Below are 22,518 nucleotides of genomic sequence, written 5' to 3'. Positions count from 1 at the left end.
CGTGTTAGGGTTAAGCATTTTATAGATATGAATCACACTTAATATGCCATGCTCCTAACATTATCACCATTTCTAACATGCTTTTGGAAGGCTTCATGTTTCATTCCGGCTTATATGGTTGCTTCTTATTGACGATTTTAGTTTCTTCTCTCCCTTTTTTTCATTTCACTAATGCCTCATTCGATCCCTCCCCTTATATCATTGAAAACTATTTTGATCGAACCTTTTGTGGGTTGCCTACGTATCATGTCGTCGCATGAATCAGATCATTACGTAGTTCAGGGACATGATAATGTTTTTTTATACAAGACCTAAAAACAAAAAATTACATAAAGACGAACCTCTTAACCAGACCAGACTCGACTCAAAAACAGACTTTTTTAAGGTGAAAAGTGAAATAACAAAACTCAACACACCAAAAGACTTTTACAGACTCAATGACAACTAATGAACAATCAAAATAGACTGCCAAGTAAAAGAGACTCTAATCTTTGCAGGAGAATCCAACGATATCACTATAGTCAAGGCACGTATTCCTGCGATTGACCCCCAACATCACGATATATCCTCTCTAAGTCTGCAGATATGTGATGGGCGACGTTCATTGATACTTCTACAAACTGCTCAGGCGTCATTCCCTGGCAACTCTTGCATGCTCGGGAGGTGTATGTGGCTACCTCGAAGATATTTCCCTTAATATGTTCCTGAGCCAAATGCAACTCTTGATTGCGCTGACCACGGGTCTCAGCTAGATCCAGCGCATCATGCTCGCGCTCTAAGGCCATATCTCTCTGGCGCCGAATTTCTAGTGATATCTTTCTATTTCAAACTCCACGATCTGGCGCTCCTTGCTTGACTCAGCTCCCCCTAACTGATCCCTCAGACCTTGTATTAATGGAGCAAAACCTCTACGCTCATGATCCCGGACCACCTTAAATTGGGCTTCTGTTTCTTCATGTTGTTGAGCGATAGTGATCACCTTTTTTTGTCTAAATTGAGCTTTGAGTGCTCGCCTCTCTTGTGCCCACTGAGCCTTTTCCCGCTCGAAATCAGCCTGTTGTATGTCCATGGATTTTTCTAGAATGACCTTATCTTCTTATAAAATGTCAATACGGGATTGGTACTCTCGTGCCACTTCCCTTCCGGTTTCTCTAACTCTGGCCTTGATCTCTTCCTCCCAATCAAATGCATTCCATATGGCTCTTTCTGGCCTTTGCTCTGGGATGCCTGGTTGTGAAACTACTCAAGGTATGCGGAGCTTACCTCCCCACATTTGCGATCAGCTACCATCTCGTCCAAGTCGAAAAATCGACCACCGAACCAAACCTTTTGTGCATATGTCTCCCTTGGAAGTTCCTCTCCCGTTAAAAATTCCCACACAAACGGACGCATGTCTTCAATCGGGGGCCTCTTTTGCTCTCTCCCTAACTGGCGCATGACACGTAGGGGTACATAGGGTTGAAAGCCTATGAAACCTATGAGTATAAAGAACGGGCGATACATCGACATATGCATAACCCTAGAAGAAGGGAACCAATAATAGTTCCAAGTGATTCTATCAGGACTTAATGAACCAAGTAATGTTTGCCAGGCCCTCACCCCCTCTGGAAGATTATAATTCGTGGCCCTGTTTGGGTGACATCTAATGTAATTTAGCCAGTTATTATTGAAATTTACTACAATTTGGATGATGATAAAGGTGCTTTATGAACCACATCTGCAGTAGAATATTGCATCCTTCAAAGTAAACTTTACCCTCTTGGTAACGGGTCAAAGCTCGAAATATATCTCCCAGAATCATGGGAAGAATGGTATGATCCTCGCTACTTTGCAAATATGAGACTACCGCAGCCAATCGAATTCTGATGCGCCCACCACGTTCTGGAAAAACCATGGTCCCGAGAAATGATATCATGAACGCGAAGATTCTCAACTCTCTCCAGGCGTCATAACTCAATTGGTTGACGAATTATGTGCCTGAGAAGTTCTCGAACCCTTTCTCGTCCCCAAATCTGTCATAGAAATATTCCAACGGAACCCAACCTTCGTCCAAGCAATCCATTGGAATTCGACGGAGGCATAACTTTTACAAAAAGTTGTTCACACCAACTTTTCTCGGAGCAGCAGGCTTTTTCCCACGAAGGTCTCTCCCCAATCCGGTAAACCCACCTGATTCTTCCAATGTAGGCGTCATTTCACAATCTTTGAACCTGAAGACATTATTTACGGGGTCCCAAAAACCCACTAGGGACTCGATTAAATCTCTGTTATGTTTAATTCCCATGATATTTGGGAGGAACCTGAGGTGCTTAAATACTTGATTTCGTTCCCATGTAGCAAAACCAAGCCACCAATTACGGAGACAACTCGGGGTCTTATCTCTGATCAAGAATATAGGAGGTATCTCGTCCCTTACCCTTTTCTGACTGCTTCTTTGTGGAAAATTCATGGTGAACCTAAGAATAAGACAAAAGGGTCATGACTTACCTAAACTATATGCAAAAGATAAAAAGGGATTAAGGCTCGATTTTTTTTTTTGAAATTAGCCAAAACAAAAGGTGGAATGATAAAAGTAGAAAAAATGGCTATTATTACGAAAACAACCCTATGATACTTTTACGGAAGGCTTAAAGGATGTTTAGGCAAAACGGCCAAATATAGGGACAAAATGATAAAAGGTAGACAAAAATAAATTAAAAGGCTATTCTTACGAAAACGGCCCTTCAGTACTCCCGAGGAAAGAGGTTGTCTTGGCAAGACGGTCGGAATACTCGGCAAAACGTATAGACACGAGGGCCAAACAGTAAAAGGTGACCAAAAATAGCAAATTTGTTTTTTGAAAATTTTATGCACATGCGTAATTTTTATGCCCTTTTTTTTTTGAAAAATGTGGGCTGAACCCGATAGAGGTTGCCTACGTATCTCACATCCGGTGAGAATCAAACCTGCGTAGTTCGGTGAAACAAAGTATTTCTGTTTTGATTTTTATTGAAAATTAATCTTTACACCTCATGTCACACTACTACAAAAATCTCATTAAAAAAAGAATTATTTGTATTAAACTAGGAGAATAATTTTTTATTATTATTATTTTTATTATTTTTTATTCAGCCCAACTAATTTTTTAAAATCGGTCAACAATGCAAGCAAGTCTTCCAAATGATGTAACAAGTAGCACATAAGTGAACGTGATGGTCTCAAAGAGGGTACCTGTCTTATATAGACCCGACCCCTGTACCGAGTTTCGCTAAGTCAAATGCATGTGATGCAAATAAAGCGAACCTACTAGGGATCCGGCATGAGGTTTGTTTTTTTAGGTTTAAATCCTCGAGGAGTAGGTATCTAGACTGGTTTATTCGAGTGGACAACTCGAGTCGAGGAGGGTCAGCGTACCGGTAGCATTGCTTTCCGGCTTAGTTGGTGGTGTTCCCCGCCTAAAATATGTGTGACTAAAATCCTTCACCTGATGACAAGCACCTCGACTATCTCAAAAAAAGCGAGCTATGTCAAGCAAATGCCCAATTTAAATTCAAGAAGACTCAGAGGGGTGTGAGAGAAGACAGTTTATATGTACAGTTCAACAATATCAAAGCGGTAAAAAGCGAACAAGTAGCACATTAGGCACAAATAAATCGCAATATATACAAAATTAATAAAGCCAAATAAAAAGTCAACATGTGCAAGCTCGAATTCTGGTTGTCCCCAGCAGAGTTGCCAGAGCTGTCACACCTCCTTTTTCCCGAAGGGATAGGGGATAGGGAGTTTTTTCAATTAAATTGACATTAATCGAAATGGGATTATTTATTAGATTTCAGAGTCGCCGCTTGGAATAATTTTAAGGTGTCCCAAGTCACCGGTTTATTTTAAAATCTCAAATCGAGAAAATTGACTCTTTCTTATGGTCTGCGAACATAGAAGACCGGGTAAGGAATACTGTTAATCCGGGAGAAGGTGTGAGGCACTCCCGGGTTCCGTGATTTTAGCACGGTCGTTCTTAATCATATCTGGCTTAGTTAAATTATTTAATTACTTAGTTTTAGAACCTATGTATATTTATCCTTTTTACCGCTTTTAATTATGGCGCTTATGGATTTATCTTTGAAAATGGATTACATGTGTGTAAATTCGCTTTATGTGAGGCGCTAAAATCATGTCACATGTACGTGTACACAATTTATCACGCTTTATTAATTATTAAGATTGTTTTTGGCCAAAGTAGCGCGAACGGGTAGCTTGATTTATTTTTAAAAATCATAATTATGTCACGCGAACGTGTACACAATCATGATAATAGTACTCAACTTATTGTCATATTTGGAGCTGCCTAATTGTCTAAGAAAAATGATCACTTAAAGCCATTTATACATTAAGCATGTATGCAACACACGAATTAATGATATTACATGGAAAAACGTTCAAAGTCATGCAATGTAAATAAATTAGTAATTAAAAGAACAAGCTTAACAGGAAAAGAGAAAAGGACAGCAACCCATTTAATTTCAAAACTAGAGAGGTTTCATCATATGAGCTTTACACTAAGCAGTTAGTATTATAAAAATAGAGTGTCATAATATTTCGACTGTTTATCTTCAACAATACATGGAATATCAGCTTTTCTAGACTGGATGATAACTTAAAATAATCAAAAGACCATAGTACAATTTATAAAATCATTCACCCAATTAACCAAAACAACAAAAAAGCAAATAATAAAAAAAACTAAAAGTATCGGACATTGAACAACACTTCATTGTGTATTAACTGAATATATTTATGCATACGGCTACAACTTTTTGCTAGATATAACAGTTATAAAACCTTAAAGTATTGGGAATTTAACTTCTTGTACTTGTTTCTACCACAATATCACATGCTCACTATAATTAACAAAATTCCCTCTGCTTCTGACTACTTAAGATGAGGGTTAAGAAAAAGGCCCTATTTAGTTTAGGATTTACAAATCCAACGCAGCGAATCCAAACAGGACATGGGTAAAGAGCTAAAACACTTGCGATTTCATATTAAACAAAGCTGAAAATACAGATATGAGAAGAGACATACCTAATTTCTCTAGAATTAAGTTTGAGGAAAAGAAAGCCAAATAGAAGCTAAATCGACGAGTCGGAAATCAGTAACAGTTCAGCAAAACAGTAGCGACAGATTCAGCGACCAAAAATACTTCTTCAACTCAAATGTCACTCGAAATTCCAGAAAAGTGAAGTAAAGAGCAGAAGTTCGAATAGCCCCTTTTTTAGATATGGATTTAGCAGCTCTACTAAGAAGAAGCAGAAACGAGAAATTTAGCAGCTCATGAAGCAAAATCCGTCAATCCGAGAATCTAACTTTTGGCTTTTAGAAGAAAATGAGAGAGAAGTCAAAGTGTGTTTGGATGGGAGTGAAGGGAGAGGGTGGCGGCTAGGGTTTTGTTTTTTGGTGTAGAAGAGGATCCTTGGTCCGTTTTCCAGCCCCCCATTTGAGCTATATTTAGGGAGTTTTGTAGGTGAATGTTGAGGTTGTTTTGTTGCCTTTTGAGCTGGAGTTTCCAGCCTGGTTTCCATGGTAAAGAAACGTGAGTGAGTAGAAGATGGGTTGTGAGTGGGGGGACAAGGAGGAACAAGCATGGGGGACAAGGAAAAGTGGAGTGGGAAAGATGGAGTAATAAGTGAGATAAGTGGAAAAAAATTCAAGCACGGTCAAAAATTAGGTGCTCACAGCATACCCCTCTTATAGAGATGCGAACTGGCAAAGGTTGCTTTTATCCTAGACCTTCACGTGGTTGCCTCATAGAAGCTTCTGACGGGAGCTTCCCTAATTTTGACAGCTCATTGGAATTATATCCAACTTTTGCAAATAGCCTGTAAGCATTAGGATCAAAGCCTTCATCTGTACGCTTTGTAGGGAGTGCCACATTCTACGAATGATTTTGGGCCACAAACCCTGCAAGTAGCATTGATGGAACCATTATTGACTCAATTCGTTTGATCGGAAAAGTTAACTCCCTTAGCATATTGGTCTGGAGTTTGGCTGATTCTCCCTCTTCTTTCTTCTTTTTAGGGACATAGCAGAGCATAAGAGTTACTTTCTTGCCATAAGACAATGTGTTCCCTCCATGATATTTATTTGAGTTAGGGTATACCTCCTCAATAACAGCCTTGGTTTTGTCGGCAACCACCTCATCTCTCTTAGTCGTGGATTCGTCATTCTTGCCATTCGTGACATCATCAGGTTTTAGCTCCTTCACAATGCAGTTCTTCAAGTAGAACTTTGCATCGGCAAAGTATGACTCGGCCTTGGTGAATGGCTCGTTATCAGCAACTATCTTCTTCTCGACTTCACCCTCGTAGTACTTTAAACATTGATGGTATATAGATGGAACCACTTTATTCTCATGTATCCAAGTCCTTCCAAGCAAGACGTTGTATGAAGTCTTTGCATTGATCACATGCATCCATGCACTTGATTGCATATCTTCAATGGTGATCCCCAACTTGATTGCGCCTATGGCTCTTTGCCCACTTGGTTGAATCCTTGAATCATCATAGGACTTTTCGAGAGTTCGTTCATGGGAATGCCAAGTTCTTTCATAGTGCGAATTGGCAAGATATTCACTGAGGATCCTCCATCAACCAAAATTTGATTTACTCTTTCATCGCGCATATAGCCAACCAGGTACAACGGGCGGTTATGAGGAGTGTTACCTAGTAGAAGATCGTTATTTGTGAACGTAACTTTTTCCTCGCAAGCATTAACTTCTTGAGGAATAGACTCGATTATCTCTTCCGAAGATGGTGCCAACATCAGGCCATTATGAGAAATCTTCGTGCGAAACCAACTTGGTAAGAACTCCTCCAAGGTCACTGGATGTCGTGGATTTATAGGGTGGTGCACTTCCACTTTTGCCTTCTTCAAATGCTTAAATAGATTTCGTTTCTTTGGTCTTTTTACCATCATCTTCCTTGTTGGTTATTTTATTCATTCTTTACATGGGCTCCTTTTGTGGCACCTACGGCGAGTCACCAACGTCCAACCTTCATCATCATCAGGTTGATCAACTTCAACTTTGTTGTTCTCCAGTAATTCTTCATCTTTACTTTCTTTAAAACTACATAATCCATTTGGACTAAATGAGCCAAAGGTGATAGAGACTTAGTTTGCGCTTGCTTTCTCATCTTCAAGAACAATCTTCTTTTCACGAGAAAAGTCCATAACTTTGTCCTTGAAGACAAAGCACTTCTCCAGAGGGTGGCTCACAAGTCGATGGTATTTGCAGTAATTTGGGTCATTCATTTTCTTAGCTTCATTTGGCCATTTCATCTCCGGAAGCTCAATGAGATTTAACTCGAGGAGTTCTTCACAAATTGCTGGCACATCAAAATCTAGAAATGGATACTCCTTCTCTTGAATTTTTTTTAGAGTCTACTTTTCACTTTTCTTTTCTTGAAATGAAGTGGACTTCATACTCTGCTTCTTGTTCATCTTCGTCGTGAACTTCACAAGTGATGTGTTGACATTCATAGCTTCTTTGTTTTTAGACTTGGGTACGAACTTGCTCCATTTCCTGACTTCTTGCTTGTCATTGACTTTGCGAGGTTCATAGATAGGCAGTCTTTCATTTCCAGTGGAGGCCATGCTCAATTCCATGTCATGAGCATGAGTTGCAAGTTCTTTAAATGTGCTAGGCTTGATACCTTGCAAGATGTAGCGCAGTCCCCAATGCATGCCTTGGATGCACATCTCTATGCCAGAAGCTTCACTAAGCCAGCCTTTGCAGTTGAGGCTTGCATTCCTCCAACAATTGATAAAGTCAATAACTGGTTCACCCTTTCATTGACGAGTATTTGTAAGTTTTATCATACTCACAGTACGTCTCGTGCTATAAAAGCGATTGAGGAACTCTTGCTCTAGTTGATCCCAGCTATCAATGGATCCAGCCTCGAGATATGTGTACCAATCAAAGGCATTTCCTTTTAGTGAGGGGACAAACTGCTTGACGAGGTAATCTCCATAAGTCCCAGTATTTTTGCACGTCTCAACGAAGTGCGCCACACGTTGCTTTGGATTGCCTTTGCCATCAAACGGTTGAAATTTTGGAGGTTGATAGCCAGGAGGCATTTTCAACATATCGATCCTTGAAGTATACGGCTTTGCATAGGTAAAGGAGGACTTGGAAGCAACTTCATATTTATTTTTATAGTCCCTTCAATGAACTCTTTTAGTTGATTGATTGGAATCATCCCTTCCAAAGAAACTGAAATTTCCTTAGTGGATGCAACTTGTCGTGGGGGAGGATCAATCTCTTGAACTTCTGGGAGCTTGCCAAGTGCATGGGTGGATTCTTCTTCCATCAAGATTCCCACCATGTCTGCTAGATTATCAATTCTAGTATCTTGATTTTGCATGCACTTGGTCAAGCTAGCGATTTCTTGAGTCAAGTTTGCCAACTGCTCATCCACAGACGAAACGTTTGTCACTATGGCTTGCATGATTGTTGTGGACGATGGAGAATAGCATGGATTGTCACACATATTGATCCTCGATTGACTCACGTTATGCGGTGTAAGTGGGAAAAATCTATCACTTGAAATATCGTCATCTTCCTCCACAACAGAGTTCTTGGATCCGAAGAGGTCAAGCAGAGCTAGAGTTTTCTTGATCTTTTCAGCAATATCGCTTCCTCCTTCGGGTTCATTTGTAGAGGATCTTGCTCCTTTTGAGGATGAAGATCCGAAAATAGGTGTTGATACGAACAACACTTGGAGTGCTTGTTTTCCTAAAGAGCTTGCTTTGCTCTCGTAATTGGTCCAAAACTTCCAAAGGTAACATCAAGGATGCTTTTCACATCAGCATAGAACCTGGAGTTAGCAGCCTTGGTGAATGTTGATCTGGAGCTGATTTTCTTTAAAGTCATTTCGGTGTTTTTGAACTTTGATGATTTAAAAGTTGAGATGAGAGGTAGAGATGGTGCCACCGGGTGTGCCAGAATTTGTAGACAACAAAATTGCGTAAAGAAAATAAAATCAAGACCGAAAGATATTGCAACAATCGTAGTATTGGATTTCAAGTAATATGCGTGTTACAATCTCGATGATTCCTGTGATTCTTCTTTTCTAATATAAATAAATTCAAGGGTCTTTGAGCTTGATCTTGAATCTATATTTGTTTTCACGAGCGGTGATCTTGAATTCAACTAGCACGAAATTTGAATCTTGATTTGTTCTTCGTTCTTTAGCTTGATCTTGATTTCTTGAACTTGAAGCTTGAAACTTGCAGAGAAATTTGTGGCGTTTGATCCACGAGCTCTCTTTTGCTTCTTGTTATAACTTCTGGTGTCTTTTCTGAGTTATGAAAACCCCTATTTATAGTTATGGGATGGAAGAGTTATGGTGAGAACAAACTCTTTCCGACTAATCAGATTGAAGAGTGACAACGTCGTATTTGAATGTGCGCAAATACTGACACCATGATTGTCAAAAAAAATCGTTTACTACATTGTGTGAAACTATTTGGATTATAGAAAGTGAGGTGTACCTTGCGGAGCGAATCAGCAAGTAAGGTTCGATCCGTAGAGCTAAGATCAATCATCGGAAGTTGCAGAGCTCCCTCCATTTTTTTTGTTTTGGAAAAATCACGAAAACAAATTCGTACAAAACCTGAAGCAGTGCCCTTAAGACTAGTACTATCAAATTTATAGTGACTAGTCTACAAGTATATGATTCACTTATGCTACTAAGGTTCGTTTGGTTGGATGCATTAGATAAAATAATATATGCATTAGCTTTGTGTATTAATAATGCCTTGTTTGGTAGATATTTTGCATATACATTAGTTATGCAAGCATTAGTTATACACTCTATTTGGTATTATCCTATGCATAACTAATGCATAGAAAATCATGATATTAATAATGCAATGGGTTTTAATGCATGCATTAGCTTAGTTATAGACAAAATTGTCCTTCTTAATTTATGCTTAGTTAAAATATGCTATTATATTAATGCAAGTTTGAAATAATCCAAATAGTGAGAAATAAAATTATATCCCTAGTAAATAAATAAATACTTAGCATTTTTTTTTATAAATAAATATTCAGTTCTATACTACAATATAGGTAGACAAATCAAATAATTTTTTTAAAAAGAAATCATATAAAAACATTCCTCGAGATAAATGATGGACTCGTTTTGAGGGCATTTTTGTAAACAAATAATTCTTTTAGAAATTGTGCAATGCTTTAATACATCAAACCAAACAATGGATAAGAAATATGCCAACATAACTAATGTCAGCATAACTAATGCAAGCATAACTAATACACCATATTCAGCATTATTCTTATGTACCCTACCAAACGACCCCTAAGCTCCATCGATGTGCGCTTTTGCATATCAGGTTCTTATACCGAATAAAAATAAAGGTTTATTAGATCGAAAGCTAGCATAATAATAAGTTATGATGAAATTTTGCTCAATTGATAACTAATTTAGAATGGAAACAAGTTGATCTATTGACAGATACATTTTAATCTCTGATGTAGAAACGTTTTTCAGTTCCGAGTCCATTAACCCACTTTACTCCGGAAAACAAAAGTGAAACAAAAAATGGTTTCGCCTGATCTAGACTTCAATTCTCGAGATTTAAAATGGACTTAAAGAGTTCAATTAGTGCTCTAAAGTCAGATATCAACTGCATATGGGTGGCAAAAGGCCTAACTGCTCGACAACAAAATGGAAACAAAAAGCCGAAGGTAAGCCTATTACAGAATATCAAGGTCAGTTTACGCATCTATCTACATGCTTTTCAAAGAATTTCCGTAATATGGGCACTTCAAAAGGAAACAATAAATATGTTACAGCCAAGCCTCAAATCGCTAATCTCACATACAAAAATTGTTAACCCAGGCATTGGCTGTTCTTTGAAAGTATGTGCTGCATCCAAATGAAAACCAGAGCAAGGGTCGAAAGAGGAAACGTCGAGGGGCCGAGCTTCAAAAATCAGTTCCGACCCAAGTTTACCATTGCCAAGAGGAGAAATTCAAGCAGCAACCTGTTAACAAATACTTCAATGCCTCTCAACTCTGGTCTCCAACGAAAAGCCACATCCAGCAAAAGGGATACATATGTTGTCACATTCTCAGACTCTACAACAACAAGGTCTATCTTCTCCTCGCAATCCTGCTTCTTCTGACTCCCCTTGAGATGCGTGCAGGAGAGGCGACTCCAGCGAGTCCATCTGGTGATAAATAATCCTCGTCTTCACTGGTGTCATCGGACCTCCACCTTGGTCCACCATTAGTTTCTAGACGCACTGTGGGAGAACCTTCTTCTTCATGACTTTTAAATTGACAATCAGCGAAATAACAAAATTAGATTAAAGCTAAGATTGGTGATCAAACCTAAGACAACAAAATGTGCTGATAGAAATTAAAGGGCTTTACAAAAATTAAGGTTTACCTCCAAGTTATATCTATCGAATCATTTAATGGTAACATCCGAGGTCTATCAGCAGCATCTGAGAGTAGACGTTTACCAGGATAATTCATGTATGAATCTTCAACTGAATCTTTTAATATGCCTCTGTTGCTGGTAAGAGAATTTACATGGTTGCCAGAAATCTGGTGAAAAATATAAGATTCCTTCTGAAACCCATTCTGAGACTTCTCTGGTGAAACTCTATATGTTTGAGAATTGCGAAGGCGGCTAATAGAAGAGTCCCTTAATGAATTCCTGGAGATCTTCATCTCAGGAGCAGGAGGATCAATACAACGACTTGCAGGGGTCGCAATCTCATCAAATCTCAATTTTTTGCCTAGGATACTTTCAGGATTAGCTGGGGAACTGGGAGAACCATAATGCCCAACTTTATAGCTAGATAGATTTAATGATCCCCCAAGTGCAGGCGGAGCATCAAGAACAGAATGTTTAACAATATCAACTCGCTGAACGAGGGTAGGATCAGTGGGAGGATTAGCCAATAAACTGGTCAAGATAGGTTCTTGAGCTTCACCATTGGGCTTCAAAGAAATGTCAACTGTGTCCTTACAAGTAACAACTTCAGGCAACTTCCCTGTCCTCACTTGTTGTTGTAAGATATTTGGTAACAACTCTACTCCCTTGTCCTAAAACATAGAAAAAAATTCAAAATATTACAACACATGCATTTCTACACATTAAAATAAATAAGACTATGACAATTGTTTAAGTAAGTCACTGTCATCATAAAAGCTGAAAAGTGATCAAAGAGAAAAACAGGAAAGGAAGATGAGAAGTCAGCTCGTTATTATATCAAAGCAATACAATGACCTTAAGTAGTAAAGGACTCAGTGATCAGAGACCTACACTGCTATGCGTCACAATTCAACTAGTTAATCCCTATCTTTTTTGCAGTTTCCCTTTCTTACCATAACTTCAACTTCTCTTGTCATGCTTTTCGTAGATTACCTCTTAGTGGTTTGTTGAGAAAGACGGGTAGGAAAGACTGGAAGTACCATATCAAAACCACCATTGCAACCTTGATATGATCTCATGCTCAGTCAAACTAGGTAACATAAAATAAAAAGGGGATACTGCTTGTATCTTCTGGTAACCATACATACTGGTCCTGGCTGCCAGCGAGATACAATCAGTAAAGGAACAATTAAGATTTAGGACATGGAAACAAATGATTTTCGTATAACAATCCAGATAATCTGTTTGAATGACAACAAGATCATTGTGTTTAGGCACACGTGTGTTCCTAACCAGAGTAGGATCTGGGTAAAAAACATTTTAAAAAAAGGTTCATGATTCACAGAGCAAACACGTACTATTCACTCTAACAAATTCCAATTCAAACACCAAAACTTGAAACTAGTAAATATTCAAACCCTATATTTGCAAAGAGAACAACAAATCAAAAAGATCAAGTTCACTTACAACCAAACAAGTTCTCCAATGATTTGTTGATTTTATCCTGTCTAAGACTTCTTCTGTGGCGGAATTTTGAGAAATGTAGTTTTCCTCCATGTCCTGAAGCTTCTGATCAATTTGGTATGCTTCAACATATCTTTGACGCTGTACGAAAAGACAGTACTACAATCGTTAGGAACCATATGAAATCTCCATCCAGATGGACAGATTACAGACAAAAGAGTACCAAAACTAATCCTGAAATCAACTCCTGCCAGTGATTATATACATATAACACAAACATTCCTTGCTTCTTTTTTTGAATAAAGATGGTGTCTGAAACAGCTAGTGTGCAGCTCGACTATTCCACTTGGCACCTGCTACCTCCCACCATCAGAGGTACCGGTTAATACACATACGCATAGATATGTGTCACAGGCTCAAGTAGAAGTTATCTTCTGTATGGTAAACTATATGATTTTCATCATTAATGGTTTCACATGCGTTATCATCAGTAATATAATTCAATAACTCAATTTTGCTGACCAACAAGATAATCACATTCCATTTTTCTTAATTGTTCATGTCTTCATAAAAATCCTATTCTATTTGTGATGATACTAACTCAAAACTTCAAAGAGAAATGCCTGACCAAAGTGACCAGGTTAATAGGTGGAGCTTCATTCCATAAATTTAACACTTGAAGTGAGTCACAAATTTTTTTATTTTTTTGATAAGGGAAGTGAGTCACAAATTAGACACAGGAAAAACTTAGGAATCCATCCAACATCAAGCTCGTTATTGCTTCATTGCTTGAAATACACAGTCACATACACAGGGTGAAAGAGAATGCAGTTGTAGACAACGAAGTAGTAGCATTTTTAGCAAATATGTTGTATTAAGAGCATGTTTGGCCAAGCTGCCTTATTTTGAAAAGTGCTTTTCAAGTACTTTTGGAAAAAAGTAGTTTGTGTTTGACTAATTCATTTGAGAAATGTTTTTTGCAATATTTGATGAGCAAATTTTGTTTGGCCATCATCAACATACCCAGTGTGATCCCACAAGTGGGGTCTAGGGAGGGTGGAATGTACGCAAAACAATCTTTCCAAAAAAAACTTGTGTTAAAAAAAAAAAAAAAGAGTAAAAGTAAAGGTATAATTTACAACTAGTATTATTTAAAAGAGAATTGAATTTATAAACCATAAAGTAAAAATATATACATCAAAGATTTAATACATAAAATATAGTTATCCAAAGAAATAATATTGGGTATATGATATTACTTATTGTTTACATGGTTGATTCAAATATATCAATATACCTCATTCAGTATAAATTAAAAATCTACTCCATAAATCTTATTATAAAAGAAGAGATCGTTTTATAGTAAAGAGACTATTCCAAAGAAGAATAGGAGAAGGAGAATAAAAAACAATGAAGAAAGCGATGGCAGAAACAAAAATTAAAAAGGATAAATTAACGAGGGTTAATTTGGGGAATGAAAATTTATGGTAAGGATATTTCTGTCTTGAAAAGTTGATTTTCTACTTGCTTTTGCTTTTTAGAAGAAGCTAGAACTTGTAGCTTCTTCCCAAAAAAAAAAAGAAAAACGGCTTCTGCTACTGCTCAAATGCACTTTTGAATCTTGGCCAAACACTTCAAATTTAGAAAGAAAAAAAAAAGTGCTTTCGGCCTCCTAAAAGCTTGGCCAAACAGGCTCTAAGTTGCCTGTTTGAGGTACTAGTTGATGAAAAATAATCGGAGTGAATATAGCAAAATAGTACATCTTAACGCTTAAGGTCAAGGACTTATCTCTATAATAGTATAATAAACATGTTTAGTGCAAAATGACTATCATAACTTGTACCAAAGAGTTTGTTGTAGTTGTCAGAATGTCCCCTTGACATGCACTTATTCTTTTCTTCGATATCTAATACTCTATATACCATCCAGAGGTCCATCACTGATAGTGCTAAATCAGTATAATTAGGCAAGTGCAAGTAGGGAGGAAAACGATCCAATACTTCTCTGGTATGGCATCCAAAATAGTTCAGAGAATCACAACTACGCTTAATGTCCCCCTCCTTCATGTTTTAATATTTTGGTTATTAATCTACATGGTAGGGGTCGATGCCAAACCCCCCGCCACTACAAGGTGGCTTTAATAAATAAATAAATAAGTTAAGTGCAAGTAGATATGGGTGAAAAGTCAACCAATCCAAAATCATCTACATTTCGCAATGTTTCTAACTGACACTCATCTGGATGGAAAAGTTAAGACTGCCTATTTCGATGGATCTTACCCAGCTTTAAAAAAACTTTCAGAAGGAAACAACATTCAAAGTCAATCCTCCAGTTACTGCCAGTACATTGCCATGAAAAATCAAGTGCAATCTGACAAAAGTCTAGTCACTAGTGGCCAACACCAAAAGGATTATTGCATAATACTCGTTTAATTTTCTTACAGGTAGTAACTAGTAAATGAGTTCGAGCGAAAGAGAAAAACATGTATGTGAGTAAATGAGCTGCCAAAATAAAAGAAATGAGTGCAACAGCAAGCTGGCAAAACTGCAGAATAGAACATGAAACCTGGATATAGAAAGAAATACCTGTAAATAGAAAACAACGAGAAGACTTCCTATGGCCGTTGAAGGATCCTCCGCAGTAAAATCCAGCAGGTATTTATGAAGATGTTTCTCCTCATCAGCATTCCATGGCAGTTCTATCATGTGGTCAACCAAGTTTCTCCTAATGCAAAGACAACAAATTTCAGTGACAAGAGTCTCCATCCAGAGACCCCACGACCAGCATTGATCCTCTACTTCAACAGAAGCACTCTGAAATTCTTCACCCCTCAACTTCTTTTCCTTGATCCTAGCACAGACCAGCCTCTGATACGTGAATGCTTCAGTCAAAAGTCCACACTCTACCCGCACACGAACACCAGTCACAGCCGCCCGAAGTGAAACTAGCTGTGTCCCGTCTTGTCCAGACCACCTCAGAACCATGAGAGCTGCATCAGGGTTTTCCCGCTCCAAGAGTACCTGAGCAACCTTCGGGTGTATTGTTGGACTTGATATTTCTGGGAGAAGTTGACAGGCTTCCTGGGATACAAGTAACTGATATTCAGCACACGCACCAGTCCAAAGACCATATAATGGCTTAAGAAGGCTCACAATGATGATTTCTTTATTTGGAAAAGGACAAATTGAAGAGACAATAACCAAATCTACTCAGGTTGTGGAAATGACAAAAGGTAAAACAGTTCATAAGATGCCCAAGAAAAAAACATAAACCGGAATCGCGTTTATCACATAAACTCTGGCCGCAGAGGAACAAAATGTGTCAAAACCCTACAAGTCAAAACGCTTACATCCTGTAAACACTCTAGCTGCTAGCCAAGTCTGATAATGGAATGTTGCAATGTGCACCTGAAGCACAAAGTGAATATCCCTCAACTTTAGAAAGGCAATCGGAGGGCAGTACTGTCTGTAAGAAGAGCATCATCTCTGATGGTCTTCCCCCAAATAGATGTCCCGCTCCCGCCCACAAAAACTCGGAAAGAATAAAAGTAAATCCAAATACTTAGTCTACTCTCCTGGACGGAAAAGATATACTTTAACATTGGGTATCCTCGTCCTTTTCCACTCACTAATTTCACTTCCGTTCAATAGCATTTGATTACATCCTAAGATCAGGCAGAGAAAGACAGTGCAAATGCACAAGTTACAACTCATTAGGAGCACAGTTGACAATAAAAAAAATTGATTTTTAATGACGACATTAAGAAAAATTGATATGAGATTATTATAAGATAACGAAGTCTACAAAATACTCTCAGAAGCTATTATTGAACAGAACTTCCATCCTTACCTTCAGAGCCAGAGCACCTTCATCATCTAAAAGGAAAAATGTAAAGGATTCCAATAGCGAGTGTCTGGTCACACCAAAAGTGGCAGCAAAATCATCAATGATATGTCTCCACTCCTCATCAGGTACTGTCCATTGCCGGTCAAACATATAATACAAGAACTTTGAAGGATGAAGGAAAAGAGAAAGGGAACAGTTCTCATAAAAAATCCACTACAAATCAACTACTTATCCAAAAAAAGAAAACAAAAACATAAAATATATTAAATATTCAATTACAAAAGGATACAGTTGCTTGTTTTGCGACCACCAAGTCTGAACTTCCTCGTAAAAAGAGAATGTCAACAGCAGCTCGCAAATTCTCAAATGGATAGCATCCAGCCATTCCCTCTATTTTTGACCTCGAATATAAAGAACCACCATCCTTCTGCAAATAGGCAAGTGCTAACTCTTCTTCATGATCATCTACGTCTCCCTGCTCTGCTGCTTCAATATTCGAAAGAGCATCTTCAATAAAGAGAGTGGAACGATATTGTCCATTGGATTCCTCAGAATGACTTATTGAATCGGGCCATGCACGTTTAATTGCAGCTGATTTCCTTCCACTGACCAGAGCTCGCCACGATGCAAAATCTCTATGCCTAGAACTCACATTCTCCAAGAACTCATGCCTTATACACCAAATCATAATATCCACATGCTGCAGATTTGCACAGCAGTAATAATCTCATTGAGTGTAATCAAGAAGTTGTCAGACCGGCAAGATACAAAATTCAAATTGTGTAACATAATAGATACAGAAAGCAACAGTGCAGACAAAAGCTGAATAGTGATAATCACTAGCTCATCACATCATCCAGAATCTCTAGTTAATGCAAGTAGCATAAAGAAATAGTGAACCTGTGCAATTTCTTTGTGCTCATAGATTTTCTTCCCAAAAAAAAAAAAGGCAAAAATAAGAAATGAAGAAGAGGTGGCTTGGGTCCACTTGCAAGAATCTGTGGAAAGCTTACCTGTTTTGTCTTTAAGATGCTCTCTTGAAGGTGGTGTAGATCATGAAGCTTTGCAGAAAGAGAACCTTTGAATGATGATTCCAAGACGTCAATGACGTTAGAGATACCACCTAACTTCACAGAGAACTTGAGAAATAAACTCAAGTTCTCTTTCAGTGCATTCATGGATAGATTATCTATAACAAAATCAAGGAACGCTATTTCCCCTTTGATAAGGAATTAGAAGTACACTACAAGCTTTAATTATTAGGATACATATCACTTGAATCTCGGTCAAAATATTGTTGAACGTCCTCTTGCACCAATCTTTGACCACCACCTCATCAAGCAAGAAAGCAATGATGGGATCACTGGACACAGCACTTTCATCCATACAAACATCTATCACATCTGTTTGCAGTCGTTAAGACAACATAATAAAATATATAACCAACTACAAAGAAGTTAAGAGGTTCTACTCTCCTAAGTAAGAAAAGAACCATACAATCAACCACCAATTTATTCCTTTTACGGTTATCTCCTCTCACAAAGAATTAACAGAACAATAAAGAAAAAGATTAACAGCTTTTTAACTAATTTCCTTGCAAGAAAACTATTCGAAACTCAAAAGATGTTAGTCCACCACTGGCACTAATAGTATGAAAGGATACAGTGGCATATTAGAGAAACCAGATTGTTTTCCAGTGCCACATCAAACAAAGTATAAAGCCGCTGGATATCAGCAACCAGTTGTTTATCACTGTCCTCTTTCTCTTGTAATCTATCATCACACCTCTTGGAGATGAGACCTGCTTCTATGCACTCGTAATATAGGCGCAGTCGAAGTCTATCGGCATCTTTTGGTAAAGAGATCCTACATATAGGGCAAACATCACATCTCTGGCTGCATTCCTCACATAAAGAGGCATGACCGCATGAATTCAACACACTTTGTACATGTCGTCCACAACTTCTTAGATCTCTAGTTGCCCGGCAGTGCTCTACTTTGGCTTCATCACATAATTCCAATGGATCAATTGATGCCAAGTGCTTCAATGCTCCCTGCAGTGAGATCCAGTTATGAAATAATTCTATAAAAACTGGAAGGTCATCCACCCTTGCTCCTACCAACACTTAGACATTATTAGCAATCCATAATAATACTTTTCCACTAACTAACTAAACACGGAAAATAAGTGTGAAACCTACTTATTTTTCAAGAAAACATTTTTCCTCATACACAACACACAAAGGGAAAATCGGAAAGAATAACAGCAAAACCTTAGCTTGCTTAGTTGCTCCTGGGTCTCCGTCTAAGAAAAGTCACCAACTCGAAGACTAAATTAAATAACCAACTAACCAAGTAAGATCCTTCAGGGTGCCTATAGTTGTTTTCCTAGTTTTAACCCTTGATTCAAAATACGATGGTGATTCAATGATTTACTTTTGCATGCAGATTGATGCAATATACATTTACAGATGACATAGTATTGATTGACGAGACAGGCGGTGGGGTTAACGCTAGACTAGAGGTTTGGAGACAGACCGTAGAGTCTAAAGGTTTCAGATTGAGCGGGACTAAAACAGGGTACTTGGAGTGCAAATTCAGTGACGCAACACATGAGGCGGATATGGAAGTGAAGATTGATACACAAGTCATCCTAAGAGAGAAAGCTCCAAATATCTTGGATCAATAATCTAAGGAAATGAGGAGATTGATGTTAGAGTGGGGGCTAGATGAAATGGAGGCTCGTATCTGGTGTCCTATGTGATAAGAAGGTGCCACCAAGATTAAAAGTTAAGTTTTATAGAGTGGTTAAAAGACCAACTACGTTATATGGGGCAGAGTATTGGCCACTCAAGAACTCACACATTCATAAGATAAAAGTAGAGGAAATGAGGATGCTTAATTGATGTATGAGCATACTAGGAGAGGTGAGATTGGGAACGGAAATATATGGGGCAAGGTGGGAGTGGCCTCCATGGTGGACCAAATGAGGGAAGCGAGGCTGAGGTGCTTCGGGTATGTGAAGAGGTTCATAGATGCCCCAGTGAGAAGTGCGAGAGGTTAACACCGATAGGTCTAAGGAGAGATAGAGGTAGACCGAAGAATAATTGGGGAGAGGTTGACTAGACAGGACATGGCACATCTCAGCTTACTAAGGACATGACCCTAGATAGGTGAGCATGGAGGTCGAGAATTAGGATAGAAGATTAATAGGTAGTCAAGCGATTTCTCTCTTTTATAAAGCAGGACATGGTTCTAGTTTAGAGCACCTTATTTGTTCCCTCTTCTCCTTATTATTGTTATATTATTCTTCAATTTTATTACTATTGTTGTTGCCTTTGCTTTGGTTATATTATTATTTTTGCTACCAATACGTTTCTTTTCTTCGGTATTTTCAGCATAGCATCTTTACTCTTGTATTTTTTAAACTTATTTTGGAAACGTTTTTCTTGAGATGAGGGTCTATATTTTGGAAACGTTTTTCTTGAGATGAGGGTATATCAGAAACAGTCTCTCTATCTCACACAAGGTAGGGGTAACTAATAAGGTCTGCGTACACTCTATCCTTCCTATACCCCACATGTGGGATCACACTGGATATGTTGTTGTTGATGATGATGATGCAATTCACGAAAGAAAATTGAAATAAGATAGAGTAGCCATTTGTGACAAATAATAAGTTCCAAGTACCAATATATCTTCTCGAAAGAGGAATCTTCATATTCTTTTTAGTACAAGCAGCCAACCAGGTGCTGCCCACAACTGACATATAAATAAATCCAAAATTACCCCCACTATGAAAAGTTACCATCATTCTCAAAGATAACAAATTTAGACTTTTGGAATTGCTACAAATTTCCCCACATCAACCCTATGCATTTATCTTTAGATGAAAAAAATCACAAAGATGCTTAACCAAGGAGGCAAGGATGTTTCTTCATCAAACGGTCGCCACAAAAAGACTTGCCTGAACGGCTATAGAGAGGCCAACATGTAAGGAGAGGGAAGAACTCCATGACTATAAGATACAGTCAGTATCGTAATTGACTCTTTACCAGATAAACCCCATGTCAATATGAAATCTTAAAGGAAAAAAGTGTATTCCTAATAAATCTCCAATTTTATTTCTTAAAGCCGTATCCCTGCGGTGTCCTCTTTCAGCATACACACTATCCATCATTAAGGTTTTGATGAGAGCACTCTTAACGAGAAACCCTCCCAATTCCACTAGAACACCCAACTGCATCACAACAGACCTAACTCACCACATAGTTTAACCTTGACAAAGCTCGTATGTGAAAAACAGAGATTCTATTCTGCATGTCGAAACACCAGATATATTCCCTTGGAGTTGCTTAATAAGCAAAGCATATGCAAACAGCAATGCCAGTAAAAATACATGCTCAAACTGTGGAGTAACATCACAAAATAACGTATGAAGACTATTCCAAAATGGATATACAACAACAAAAACAATAACTACACTTCAATGTCAAACAAGTTCGGATCCGCTACAGGAATCATCTATGTCCATTCAACTCTAACATTTTCTAAAGACCAAGAAGCCCGTCTGGGGCCAACTTAGGATCAACAGCAGCCTACGAAACTCGGAGATAATGGGCCGCTCTAACCCTTCTCAACTTAAATACCAAGCTTAGTTCACATGACGCAAGGCTCGAACATGTGACCTAATTCACAAGTCCTCAACCTTTGCCACTTGAACTAAACCATGAGGCTATATCCATCCAACTATAATTGGAGCCATGTCATTCCAATACTCAATAATTAGCCATAACTAAATATAGTTGGATTCCTCTAAAACTAGGGATTGTTTAAATCAAACAATATCCCAACACTGACATACAAATCTCTTACATTTATTACTACAGCACATTTTTAGCACAGAAAAGGATTAAAAATAATGCAAATTAAGCTGTCATTAGCAAAATAGATAAACTAGGAAAACAACGAGGTGAGCAAAAGATAGATTTAAACTCAACTATTGAAAAAAATTGGAAGTGTAAGAAGGTGTTTGTAAGTGAAAATGAGGTATTTAACGTTACCTGGACACGGCGACAAGTGTAATTGGGAGGACGAGGTGGAGGAGAAGACCGGAGACCTGAACCGACGGCAATAGAGTGAGGAAGTACAGAGGATTCGTCGAATCTTCTTCTCTCCATTGGTTGAAAATTTGAGGAAGTGGTGAGAAAGAAAGAAACCTTTACGGTTGTAGTATGAATGTGAGATGAGATTTTTGAAGCGTAACTTTCAGAGTTTCAGCTGTCGTTGCCGGTGACGGAGGAGAAGAAGAGAGGGTTTTTGAAACACTTTTCGAGTGTGCGCTTTCCTTTCCCCTTTTTACTGCTGCTTATTTTTCTTTTTCTTATTCTCTTCTTTCATAACTAATATGGGCCAATAAATCGCGATTTTCAAATGCTACTGATAAATTACAGAATAGTAAATCGCATAAATGCCGTCTTATAAATCACATACTTTATAAATCGCGAATTGTTATAAGAAAAATCAAATTATGGTGGATGTCTAATCTTCCTATATGATTTTCTCAAATGCTTAATGACATATTCAATGACATATTTTTCTTCACTTTTTATATCTATATAAAGGTCTTGTAATAGATAAGAAAATACACACAATTAAAGAAGAAAATCTCTTCCTTCTCTCTATCTCCATTTCTTGTTCATGTTTTACTAAATTGCTTTTATTTCATATAACAACATGTCTTGTTCATATTTTACTAAGTTGC

General features: G+C 38.0%; 1 protein-coding gene across 1 annotated transcript; it reads right to left on the bottom strand.

Annotated features, from left to right (window-relative positions):
- Positions 1 to 10,725: 10,725 nt before the first annotated feature.
- LOC107782603 (E3 ubiquitin-protein ligase HOS1) lies at positions 10,726 to 22,168 on the bottom strand. The gene is made up of 10 exons (XM_075245459.1): positions 21,818 to 22,168; positions 18,418 to 18,808; positions 18,023 to 18,157; positions 17,768 to 17,943; positions 17,044 to 17,454; positions 16,758 to 16,916; positions 15,494 to 15,988; positions 12,912 to 13,049; positions 11,451 to 12,115; positions 10,726 to 11,330 (listed from the first exon to the last, which is right to left on the bottom strand). The coding sequence occupies exons 1-10, from the start codon at positions 21,932 to 21,934 to the stop codon at positions 11,153 to 11,155; spliced, it is 2,865 nt and encodes a 954-aa protein (XP_075101560.1). The 5' UTR covers positions 21,935 to 22,168; the 3' UTR covers positions 10,726 to 11,152.
- Positions 22,169 to 22,518: the final 350 nt, after the last annotated feature.

This window comes from Nicotiana tabacum, chromosome 23, assembly GCF_000715075.1.
Source record: "Nicotiana tabacum cultivar K326 chromosome 23, ASM71507v2, whole genome shotgun sequence".
In the NCBI taxonomy this organism is placed as follows: Eukaryota; Viridiplantae; Streptophyta; class Magnoliopsida; order Solanales; family Solanaceae; genus Nicotiana; species Nicotiana tabacum.
Note: the sequence above shows the minus strand (reverse complement) of the source record. Positions and strands in the feature narration are given on the sequence as shown.